This window comes from Simochromis diagramma, unplaced genomic scaffold (assembly GCF_900408965.1).
Source record: "Simochromis diagramma unplaced genomic scaffold, fSimDia1.1 OVJJ01000514.1, whole genome shotgun sequence".
In the NCBI taxonomy this organism is placed as follows: Eukaryota; Metazoa; Chordata; class Actinopteri; order Cichliformes; family Cichlidae; genus Simochromis; species Simochromis diagramma.
This window is the reverse complement of record NW_024387346.1, coordinates 1,248,753-1,260,927: the sequence shown is the minus strand read 5'-3', so window position 1 is coordinate 1,260,927 and position 12,175 is coordinate 1,248,753. Positions and strand designations below refer to the sequence as shown.

Sequence of the window (12,175 nt, the reverse complement as noted above, 5' to 3'; positions counted from 1 at the left end):
ATCAGAGTCAAGGAGGGTTTTTTGTTAAATGCCTAAAAGAAGCACCTACCATTGCCTGGTGTCACACAAATCGCGTATATTTGACAGAGATTTTGTCAGAGTTTCCATGAGGTGTTAGGTAACTGACACTGATTTATCCTTTTAGAAGGTCACCTTATGGGGGAAAAGTTTTGAAACCTACTTTAAGACAAAGCCACCAACTTTTTCAATATATTTTTTAATAAGATTTCACTATGTTTTCCAGGATCTCTGTTTTTTTTTAGTTACATTTACAATGAGGATCTCATCATTGACTTGGGGGCCTAAAAATAACTTTATATTTATACTGTTTTAACATAGTTTTCTGTTGATATTAATAATATTTTAATTGTTCCACAGTGCTTTGTAACTTACTATAACTTCCCATGTAATGAGTTTTAAAGAAGACTGAAAGCGGTTCTAATCTGAAGCACAAATCTTTCTTTGCTAATATGAAATTTTAACTGCAGATATTTTTAAGATTATGTGTTATCTACATCATCTTTGTAAGGCATCTGTAGCTCTAACCTTACTTTTTTTTGTTGTTTTTTGCCTAATTAGATAGGGACAGTGAAGACTGACAGGAAAGTGGAGAGGGGTGAAGACTTGTGGTAAAGGGCCGCAGGTTGGACTTGAACCCGGGCCAGCCACTCTCAGCCATATGGGCACTTGCCCATCCCAGTGAGGTAAAGTGGCGCTAACATTACTATCATTGAAAAATTTTTATAGAACAGGTTTTGGGCAGATTATGCAGTTTGCTCATCTCAGCTAGTTTTAATTTAGATGTTTTTTAAAAAGCAGTTTTATAATAGAAACTTCACTGAGTCATTTCTTCCACATGACTAACAAATTTCCTGAGCAAGCAGAATATTTCACTTTGTCCTCAGTACTTAGGTTTTATAGTGTTGAGCTTTTAAAAGGCTCAATATAGTACGAGCTATGAAAAAAACTGTCACTTCCTAATTTCTTGTTTTTTGCATTTCCCACACATTTCAGGTCATCAAACAAATATTAATAGTAACTAAAATAACCAGAGTAAATAGAAAACACACTTTTTAAATGATGACTTCATTTATTAAAGCCAAAAACCAATCCAAGCCTGCCTGGCCCTGAAAAAGTAATTCACGTAATTACTTTTTTCACATATCAACTCATTTAAATAGAATCTGTCTAAAACGGTGAAGTAGGCTAAAAGATCTCAAACATCAACACATCATGCTATGATCTAAAGAAACTCAAGAGCTAATGACAAAAATATTATAGAAATGTTATAGACATGTATCAGTCCGAAAAGGGTTGCAAAGATGTTTCTGAAGCTTTGTTACTCCAGTGAACTGTGATGAGAGGCATCAATGACTCATGTAGGAGAAATCTAAGGAACTGCACTGATCTCGCTTGTCTCAGTTAAGGTCAGTGTTCATGATTCAACAATAAGAAATGGACTGGGAAACAATTGCATACATATCGCAAACGCTTGACTGAAGTTCTTGCTCCCAAAGGTAGCACAACCAGTTATTAGGTTTACTGGGGAATAACTTTTTTACACAGGGCCAGGTGGGTTTGGATAACTGCAATACAAACTGCATTTTGTATTTACTCAGATTGTCTTTGTCTTAAAGTGTCTTTGTATTAAAGTGTCTTTGTATTAAAGTGTCTTTGATAATCTGAAGCATGTAAGTGTGACAAATATGCAAAAAAGAAATCAGGGAGGAGGCAAATCCTTCTTCGCAGCTCTGTACGCACACAGATGGAAATGCTGCATGGAAGGACATCATTCTCTCTGGGCTCACAGAGGAGAGGTGGGCCCCACACACATGTGTGTGCACACACATACAAAATGAAATGTGCACACACACACACACACACACACACATGCAAGGCTATTTATAGCAAAGGAAAGCTGCTCTCTTAGGGGAGAATTACAAACAGACACGGAGGCCTGAAGCTGACATCCTGCCCACCAGCTGTGTCAACTTAAACACAGAAAACACGGCTGTAGAATAAAAGCTCACTGTGGATGAACATCACACAGACTGGTTATGTCATACTGCAAGAAGTAGGCATGTGATGTTGGGAAACAAAAATATGGATTATTAGAAATGATGAATCCTTAACATTGTGAAATCATTACTCAAGTCCTTCTGTAGCTCTGCAGCACTTGAACAACTTTCTATTACTATCTTCCTGAACCCAAACTGAGATTGGTTAAGTAACACTGCAATTTTCTTTACTACTTTAGATTCATTAAAACTGATATGACTACACCTCAACATTATTCTCTTCTCATTTGTCTGACTCTAGTCTCCTTTGCCATTGGTGGTGACTGAAGCAGGAAAACAACAGGAAAGAGAAACACTGTTCATTTTCTAAAAACATATGTCCACTTACATTAATTCTGTCCTTCCTTTTCCATAAGTTATGGCCTGAAGACTAAATTCTTGCAGCAGATTAAGATGCAATATCTCAAAGCTGACTTCCCTATAAGGCCTTAGCAGCTTGCTGCATAATTACAGTCAAAGGGGGGCTGTATCACAGACATAGCAGTTGAGGTCATCTCCACATTTAAACCTTTTTGAGGTACTGACAACAGACCAAGGTTTGGGGATCTCTTCCACAAAATCTCATGTGAACATAACTGTTGTTAGTACATCATACAGTACAGCATTGTCCTTTGGAGGACCACTGTTGACACGAGCGTGTGCACATATTGTGAGCTGTAAAAGGGAAAGGGGAGAGCCAGGTGATGACTGAGGAGCATAATGAACACCTATTTTATTAAGATTCAATACACACACACACACCCAATGCAAAAAGTCAGTTGTGTACCAAGTCCCACACATGCCTCCTGGGCAAAGCCCATTCTTCTTTGACAGATCTCTCAAGATTCTCCAGATTTGATGGTCTTCTGGCATGGACCTTGGTGTTCAGTTCAATCCACAGATGTAGTTCTTCACCAGGAGCGACATTTCTTTGTGTTTGTTTCGTTGTGTTGAAAGACAAAGCAACAACCCAGACCCATCTCATCTGACCAAAAGATGAACTTAGTATACATACATACATAAGAGTATACATAATCTTTCTCAAGGTTGTCCTTAGCATACTTCAGTCTTCCAGGCCTGTTCTCTACCACTCCTTCACTGTGTGTCTCTCTCTGAATTTGTTAATGGTACTTCTCACTCCAGTTTTTTAGACTGGGAACTTTGTATATCCATTTCCTGATTTGTGAACATCAACAATTCTTCTTCTCGAGTTTAAACCGATGTTTTTTGTTTTTGACATGATGTTTTCTGACATAAGAGCTTAAAGCCTTTCTGAAGTTTTTATACTGTGTGTTAGATAACTTTCAGTTTGAACTTGATTTTAGAAGGTTTGAGCATTACAAAGTTAAAGCACATCATTGCACAGGAGTGGTTTGGTCTATGAGTGGATAATAAGGTCAGTATATAATGCTGACCCTGGTCATTTTAGTTTTTTCTGAAAGAATGATTTTCTAAAGAAAACTTGTATGTTTAGAAATGCTATGTTGAAAACCCCACACTCTGTTAAAAAAAATTTAACAAAAACTTTAAATTTCACAGGGGGCTAATAATTTTGTCCTCATCAGTATGTGTATTGTATATCCCAGTGTGTTTCACAAATCCAGAGAAAACTTTTCGACTTTTTGACTTTTAGCAGAGAGTGGCAAAGTGGAACTTGAAGTTCATCCACAGCAAAAGAAATGACTTTGCTCTAGTTGGCCGTTCTAGTTTCTATTTTGTTCCTCCTTGGCCTCCATAGTTCCTTTCCTTGTCTTCATCTCCTTCCTGTTGCCAAGTAGGCCAGAAGTGATCTATAAATAGTCGCCCTGCTTGCCTCTGTACACGGCTTCTCTCTTTGGCTAAACTGTGAGAGAGAGTGGGTCCTGTGCCAGAGAGAAATGAGTAACCTGAGCACCATGTACCTTACACCCACACTTTGCCTGGCCACTGACAGCGGGACACACAGCACAGGCTACAAACAACATGCACAGACATACACACAAAAACACACACACACACACAAACTGATACAATGGACAAAGGCACAAGCAGTTCAAATGAATTCAGCAGCTGTGGTTGGTGGATAAGAGCAGAGCAGGAGTTCCCTAGGAGGCTAAACGAAGAGAGCAGAGCAGACCTACGTCCTGTCTTTGACAATACCCAGACAAACAGTCAGACACTTAACTCACACAGAGGCAGTTCGAGTAAGACCTTATGAACTTAAGCTGTGACTAGCTGGTCTTTTATGTTTCTTATCTTAAAGCCCAGAGCAGCGTGTTTTATACCAACTATAAGTCTCTTCTCAACCTCACTGAAGTTTGCTTGATATTGGTAGATTTTTTGTTAAAAATGTTTCTGATCACTTTATTCCATAGTGTTATTAGAGTACTGTCACCATAACAAGGTTGTGACTCCCAAGAAACCACTGTGCCTCGCTTGCAAAGTCCTGTGAATCGGCAATCTTTTACACTATTTTTATGTCCAAACAACATATAAATGTATCGGCTTTAATGCTTCTGTCCAATTGCTGTATTTACCATTATGTGTAATTATGCTTTTAACAAACATAAGAAGCAAACCTAAAAAAGTACCATAGCTTGTAAACCACTGTGCAGGAAATATGTGCCAACAGTAGTCTTGTATCTTTCTTTATTCTTCCCACTGTTGCCACTCCATTTTTTTTATATTTGGTTTTGTTAGCACTCTGTGGGAACATGTTTGCTCTTACACCAACTACAAGTAAAAACACAACCACCATAAAAAAAACAAACCAAATTAAAGAAATAAAGTTGAGTTTCAAAACTAATTCCTGTTAAAAGACTCTTTGGTTATCTGCCTTTAGTCTTCTTGGAAACTGGCTGGCAGCTGAGAGAAGCCCACTGTTTCAACCATCACTCCATGCAGTCAGGCTCTGTTATACATCCATTACCAAATCATTTGTCATTGCTGAGAAAAGCTGGAGTTTTTGGGGAAGCAAGTCTTTTGGGCACCAGTGCTGAATCTCTCCATTTCTTCCTACACATCCGCCACTCTCCTGCAACTGTCTTGGCATATTGTCCTCTCTTGTGGGTGTAATTGCAACTCTGTAGTCTTCCTCCTCAAACTCCCACCACATGCTAAAATTTCACCATAGTGAAGGGAAAATTACAATCCAACGTGTAGTTGGGACAGGGTAATTCCCTTGTGATTTCCTTTGTGCAACTGGACCACATATATGGGGAGTTATACATGTGTCAAGTGGGCACACGGGATGTTATTGAGGCCAGTAATTTCCACACAATTATCTCAGTAGATTTAGCTACAAGCTTTGAACAGAAGAAGCCTCAACTTAGCAACTTACTTCAGAGAACATAATTATGTACATTTACTATTTGGGAGCAAGTGAGATATAGGTTATCTGAAAGTGGAAGGCAAATGTAAAAGTATGGTGTCTTTTGTCTTTAGCAATTTAAGTATTACTTAAATTCATAATCATATAACACATAATCGCATACACCCAAAGTAAGCAATATAATAATAGCAATGTAATAAATATATTGTTTTTCTGTGACATTTACTTCCTCTTTGAGTTGAAGAAACTGATTTTTGTTTTTGAGTTATTTAGTTTTTGTTAAGTAAGCCTTGAGACAAGACACCAGGTCAGTTTTTCTGCTACGTCAGCACTTCCCAGGTGATAAAAGTTCAGGTTCTACATCAGTAATTCTTCAGCTAAAGGGACTTTAGCTACAATATTATATATGTTCTGCAAAACTCTGTCGTTTTATATTTGCTCCTTTATGTTTACAGTTGAGTTACTCAAGCTGTCCTTTATTTCTCTTCATGTTAAAGTAACCATCAGAATGGTAAATGGTAAATGGCCTGTATTTGTATATTGCTTTACTTAGTCCCCAAGGACCCCAAAGCGCTTTACATGTTCAGTCATCCACCCATTCACACACACTGGTGATGGCAAGCTACATTGTAGCCACAGTTGCCCTGGGGCGCACTGACAGAGGTGAGGCTGCCGGACACTGGTGCCACCAGGCTCTCTGACCACCACCAGTAGGCAACGGATGAAGTGTCTTGACCAAGGACACAACGACCGAGACTGTCCGAGCTGGGGCTCGAACCGGCAACCCTCCGATTATAAGACAAACTGCCAACTCTTGAGCCACGATCGCCCCATGCTTTATTAACCTCTTAAGCCCCAACGCCCCCTGATACGGGGGCAAAAGGCAGGAGATCAGTTAGGCTTGGGGTTTAAGAGGTTAATCACTAAGGAAGTTATGTGATTTATATTTAACAAAGCTGTGACACCATGAGTGCAGTAGGTTGCTGGCTTGATGTCATGCAAAACTCAAGTTGTCTTGCTGAAGAGTGGAACATCTCAAAAACAAATAGCGGAACAAATAGCAATCCCATTTATATCACATCAGTTATATCAAAAGAAAATATTGAACTTATCCTGAAAGAGTGTGTTTGTGTATTTATGTTCTGTGGCTGAAAATGAAACCGAAAATGTCTACGTTAACTCAACAAGCACTTTGATTTACTGGAGTCAGAAAATGCATGTTATCCAAATATGCAAACACTGTTACTGTAATACTTGGCTTTGCATTAACATAAAAATAAATTGATTGCCCTAATTCTTTTATGGTCATGTTAACTTATTCAGGTTTACACTGTTATCAAGATGAAGTACTTAAAAAAGAAAGAAAGAAACTGAGTAGCCCCTTCTTGCAAAGTTAGACAATACATCCAGAGAGACTTCCTAATAAATGCCAGTTAAATTTAGGGGAAAAAAACAAAAAACAAAAAAATCTCCAACAACTTATATATCCATCCATCCATCCATTCGCTTCCGCTTATCCTTTTCAGGGTCACGGGGGGCGCTGGAGCCTATCCCAGCTGTCATAGGGCGAGAGGCAGGGTACACCCTGGACAGGTCGCCAGTCCGTCGCAGGGCCAACTTATATATCTCATATCCAAAAAGCCAGTCCTACACTTTCCATAAAAGGAAACCACAGTGTGTCACATCTCTCTGCTATATCTCCACCCCACTCCCACTAACTCAGCATATCTGCTCTGGATTATTTTATGTCAAGCTTGCAGAGCTATCCCGATTCCCCGGACAGCAGTAACAGCAGCGCAACAGCAGCAGGTTCTGGCATACCATCAGCTCTGCTTTCAATCACACAGCTACAGCATTAGTCACACGTTTATAAGCTCTCTTCAACTGCAACAGCACCTCCTCCAAAAAAAAAACAAACAAAAAAAAACAGAGGGGGCTGAGAGTGGAGATGACAGCAAAGAGGCTATGAAAAGATTATTATGCATCCTTACATTTTGGCTATAATAATAAATATGTAGCCCAAGTATACTGGATCTTTTGTGCGATTATTGTCATAAACTCACTTAATGGCTGAAATGCATTGCACAGCAATGTATGTTTATCACCATAGAGAGAAATATCCATTTCTAATTTCTATTTCTATTTCTAATCCCTCCCATGTACAGTCCAATCCCATTAGTTTTTGTATAAAAGAAGAGCTCCCGGAACAACAACAGTGGGCTTATATCAATAATAATTGATATTAGTCAGAAAAACAGCTGCAGTGACTTCAGCTGCATTATTCAGTGTTCTTCTGTCACGAGTCAAGACTTTCATTGAAATCAATATCAATGTTACCATATGAGCGTCCATTTTTCCTTAAATTGACTTTGTTGCCCACAGTAGATTGTATGAGATGTTGTTATATGAGCTTAATAGCTTATCTAATTCTGCCTGAACAACCCCCCTGTTGACTCTTTTCTTTCATTCCTCCTACTCTAAAAGCTTTTGAGAGCTTTCGTGTTACATTATATGAGTTGTTAACTTGGACATTTCCGATTCAAGTTAGCCGTCTTTCCCATTTTTACATTCTGTCTGCGTTTTGGTTTACTGACAAGCCTTTCTTGGAATTTTTGGAAAATTTCAAACGTACGCAGAGAGGGCATATCGGAGGTAATTATGGGATGAGATTTACTCCGTGCCATATGTGCCCCCTGTAACTAAACCGGTCTAACAGGCAGGCATTACCATGGAGTTGACCAATAAGGGACGGAAGATGCCGTTGTCTGTAGCAACCAAAGAACCAGAGAGATAGTGGACAGACAGAGGGATGGACACAGACAATGTGACGGGCAAGCGTATGCACATACATGCATGCACACACAGATCCAGAGCTGTGCAAACAACCCAGTGGAACAACACTCAGTGAGTCAGTGCCTGCATGATCCATTAGGAACTCTCAGCACAGACACACACACCAAGAGAAAACTCAATGACCCACACGAAAACAAGTCTGAGACCTCTGTTAGCGCTAAGTCAACATGCTAGGCAAACTGATGCAATTACAACAGAAGTGCTTTATACCACTGATAATTCTACAGTGACATGGAGCCTGCTGAATATAGTGTGGCAGAACAGATTAGGGCTATCTGGGCTGTCTGCCAACCGATGCAATTAGCATCACCTTCAGTATATACATTGCTGCAGTCAGGAGCGTACATCATATCAACCTGCCTTTTATTCACTTTTTCAAACTCCGGCCAAACTTCATGGATGACAGGCGAATAAAGAATGACTGATGGAAAAATCAGCCTACAGCAAACAGTCCTTGAGGAAAATTCAACAAACATTAGCTGATGAGACAGTCATTCACCTCTGTTTACACTTAAGACTATATATTATATCACCCTTTAGGTCAGCCCTTGCCTGACATAATAATGTTGCAACTGCAAACATTTATGGCTTTAAGCTTCTCAAATCTTTTCTCGCAGAATAATGAGCTTTTAGTTTCTTACTAGTCACTCTAAGCAAAACTGTTTGAATTTAGTAACTTCTGATAACATTTTATCATTATTTATAACATTATTATTCATAACATAACAATCAGCATCAATTTTTTGATTTTTTTAGTAACTTCTTAATTAAATCAGCACAAATATCTCTTAAAGTGTTTCCTCTAGGTAGCATTTTAGGAGATTTTGCATAAAAAATGAATGTCCAGACATTCCTGAGCCCCAAGTCTCTAAATATATCCCCATGTTGAATAATGAAGATGGGGTGGAGCGGAGCAGTCAATAATTAAGTGGATCCCTTGATGTGGGAGGGTGGCCCTCATTAAGCGTGTGAGCCAAGAAAGCTTGGGTGTCAGAGACGAAGAATCTGCACAACATACTCTCACTTAGTCCTGCGTGTCAAGCAGAGAGATGCAACAGATTGCAAACAGATGCGAAACAAAATGTTTTATCATAAAGGCTGAAATGTTTACTTCATTTTCTATCAGGTCAAACTGACTTTAAGGCCAGAATGACATTCAAGGCTAAAGAACTGTGCACACCATAGATGAAAATTTAACACACAAAAAGATGTTGCTATCATAAGGAATACTTGCTTTCTTTTGCTTGAGTAGACTTTGTTGCCAGCAACAGATTCGATAAGTTATGATTAAATAATCTTAAACCTTAACGTAAAGAGAATTATTACATCTGCAATTTTGCCCAAATAACCCCCTATTACTGATTTTTATTTCACACCTTCCATAGAAAGACGGAGCTTTCGTGTTACATGTAAATGCTTAAATATAAGTCTATCCTTGCTTCTTACTTCGCTTTACTGGTATCTTAGGCATCAGTAAGGCTGAAAGACAATAAAGCTCTGCGCACAAATGAAACTGTTGAATGTCCAAAGCAGCAGGTAGATCCTTGGTGCTGTCATAGCAAACGTTGCTTGAGGATAACCCAGCAGCCAGGGAGCAGCTAGTCCCAGCAAACACACACACTAAATCAGATATCAATACAAGCAGAGAAGCGACAGTTGCCTTACCTTGCTCCTGATCTGCCCTGAGGTGGACACTTTCCGGATGAGTTTCTGGGGGCCTTCCTGCTCTGCCTCGCTATCGGAGGACTCCTCCGTAGCGCCGGAGCCGGCGACAGCGCCCACCACATGGGCATGGATCCCCGCCGCGGACGGCGGCCCTTTCTCCGGCTCCTGTCGAGGGGAGGGATAAAACCAATCGGGGTTAGCCTTCGCCTCCGCCGTCCCCTTCCTCTCCTGGAGGCGAGAGCTGCTCAGCGGCTGGGAAGCGTCTCTCCTCGCTGTCATCTCTCACTGCCTCTATGACAATAAAGACGGCTGTGTTTGCTGGAGTGTGTGTGGGCCGGGAAACGCATAGGGGATGTAGCATGTCGCGGCACAGCGGGGATGGGCTACACGGCGTTTATATATAGATATTAAAAAAGGAGCCGAGTCTCTGTTTTGTTGCTGGTTATGGTTCCAGCCTGCACGGCCAGTCCAGACTGAGGCTACAGACCGCCTCATCCACTCCGTAAACCGGGGAACTTGGCCGTGGAATGGCAGACCCTAGCGGCTGTCTGACACAAACACGAGAGAAATTAAACTACTTTTGAGTTGTTGTTTTTGCCTGATGTGATGTTGAATAACTAATATGCACACAAAGACTATTATAAGTAGGTTTCTAATATACACATCACAGTGATAACTAGCTAAGAGTTATATGGTAGTGGCACTGTAATTCATAGAAATAGTCTCATAATATTTGTTTCTATTTATAGCTGCTGTTGTTGGCCTAATGAGAGCTATATAGGAGTTATGAACATATAGGCCACAAAGGCATATTTTCTGTATTTTCTTCAATATTTTTCTATAAATATACAATTTTTCCGTGTTATAATCCAAGTCCAAATAACTCACTTTTATGTATGTAACTAAACCGCTAAACTGATTTGACAAGACAGCGTTAAATTGAATTTCCATGAAGCGGACAACAGTTTTACTTCGATTTAAAACTAAAGGAAATGGACAGACTGTGTGGGTGAAAAAAGAATCAAAAACTGTTGTTTATCTGAGAACTGTTAACTAAGACTTACGAACGTCCCACGACACAATTTAAACGGGCCACTTATTTATTTATTTATTTATTTATTTAACAGAATGACAGCCCGTCGTAATAACGCCAATGAGGGGGTAAACGCACCTCGCGCGCGCAGTCTTTAGCGGACCAAACACCGCCAAAGTGTGCAAACTCACAAACAGACCACGCAAGACGTCTCACTGTTTTCCTTTCTCTGGAAAAACTCAAAGTAGAATGGGATGCGGAGCGATTCAAAACAAAGTCTCCACCAGTTTTGAACGTTACTAACCAGTTCCTCCCAGGCTGGGCTGCGGCTGTAAGGGTAGGCATCTTCCATAGTCCCAGACCTCAGCGTCCGCTCCGGAGAGAAAAGAAACGAAATTAGGGAAGGAAGGTGGAGGAATTCACAACCTGCCTCGCGCTCAGTGGCCTCGCTACGCCACTCATGTGCACACCGAACAGATTGGACTACACACTCGCCTCGTCCTCCCACCGCTCTCCTCTCCTCCTCCTGTCCGCTCCTTTCCTTCTCCTCCTCCTCCGCGACGTTCTCTCTCTTCTTTCAAGAACCGGGCTTATTGGCGTTACACGTGATAAATGTCAAAGCGATTTAAACTGCCGGGGCTCGTTCGGCACCGCTCGCTCGCGAGGGGGGGCGCGAATGTGTGTAATCTAACTGTGTGCACGTGTGAGCACAATTGTGAGGGTAGTTTCAATGACGTCATCTATAATCATTGCCGGTCCGGATTTAGTTAGCATAGATTTTTTTTCTCAGTGTTCTCAGATTTTCCCCCACTCTTCGTGTCATTTCAGTCCAGTAAAACCCACGCCCCTCCAGTTACTCTCTGGCAGCTCCGAACACTTCGTTTGACGTTAGTTTGATGATAATGTTGTAGGTTGCTTTATGGAAAGCATTGTTTAGTTTCATAGGAAGAATAAATATGTAACCTGGACCATACACACTACAGTGTTACAGAGGGAGTACCTACAACAACTCCAAGAGGAATTCCGAATATTTCGGAATTTTTTGAAAGCATTACTTACAAGTACAAAGGGTACATTGTGTACTTTACCTAGAGGAAGGTCATAATTGTACTGAAGTAATGGTGCAGATGCAGGGCTGGACTGGGACAAATAATCGGCCCGGGCATTTTGACTAGAGACCGGTAAAAGGTAAAAGAATAAAATAAAAACAAAATGCTGTTGTGACACTAATGTACAGTGTCTTGTTGGTATATATGT

General features: G+C 40.4%; 1 protein-coding gene across 8 annotated transcripts in view; it reads right to left on the bottom strand.

The window, feature by feature from the left end:
* dgkh (diacylglycerol kinase, eta) overlaps nucleotides 1-11,634 on the bottom strand; it is a 79,304-nt gene extending 67,670 nt beyond the window's left edge. Inside the window, exons 1-2 of one of the 8 annotated variants that reach the window (XM_040006842.1) lie at nucleotides 11,223-11,624; nucleotides 9,886-10,176 (exon numbers count right to left, since the gene is read on the bottom strand). In XM_040006842.1, coding sequence (XP_039862776.1) covers nucleotides 9,886-10,164 — 279 coding nt within the window. In that variant the 5' untranslated portion in view covers nucleotides 10,165-10,176; nucleotides 11,223-11,624. Of the gene's footprint in view, nucleotides 1-9,885 lie in introns of all 8 variants that reach the window. The other 7 variants (XM_040006844.1, XR_005692452.1, XM_040006847.1 and 4 more) reach the window with 7 other exon arrangements.
* Nucleotides 11,635-12,175: the final 541 nt, after the last annotated feature.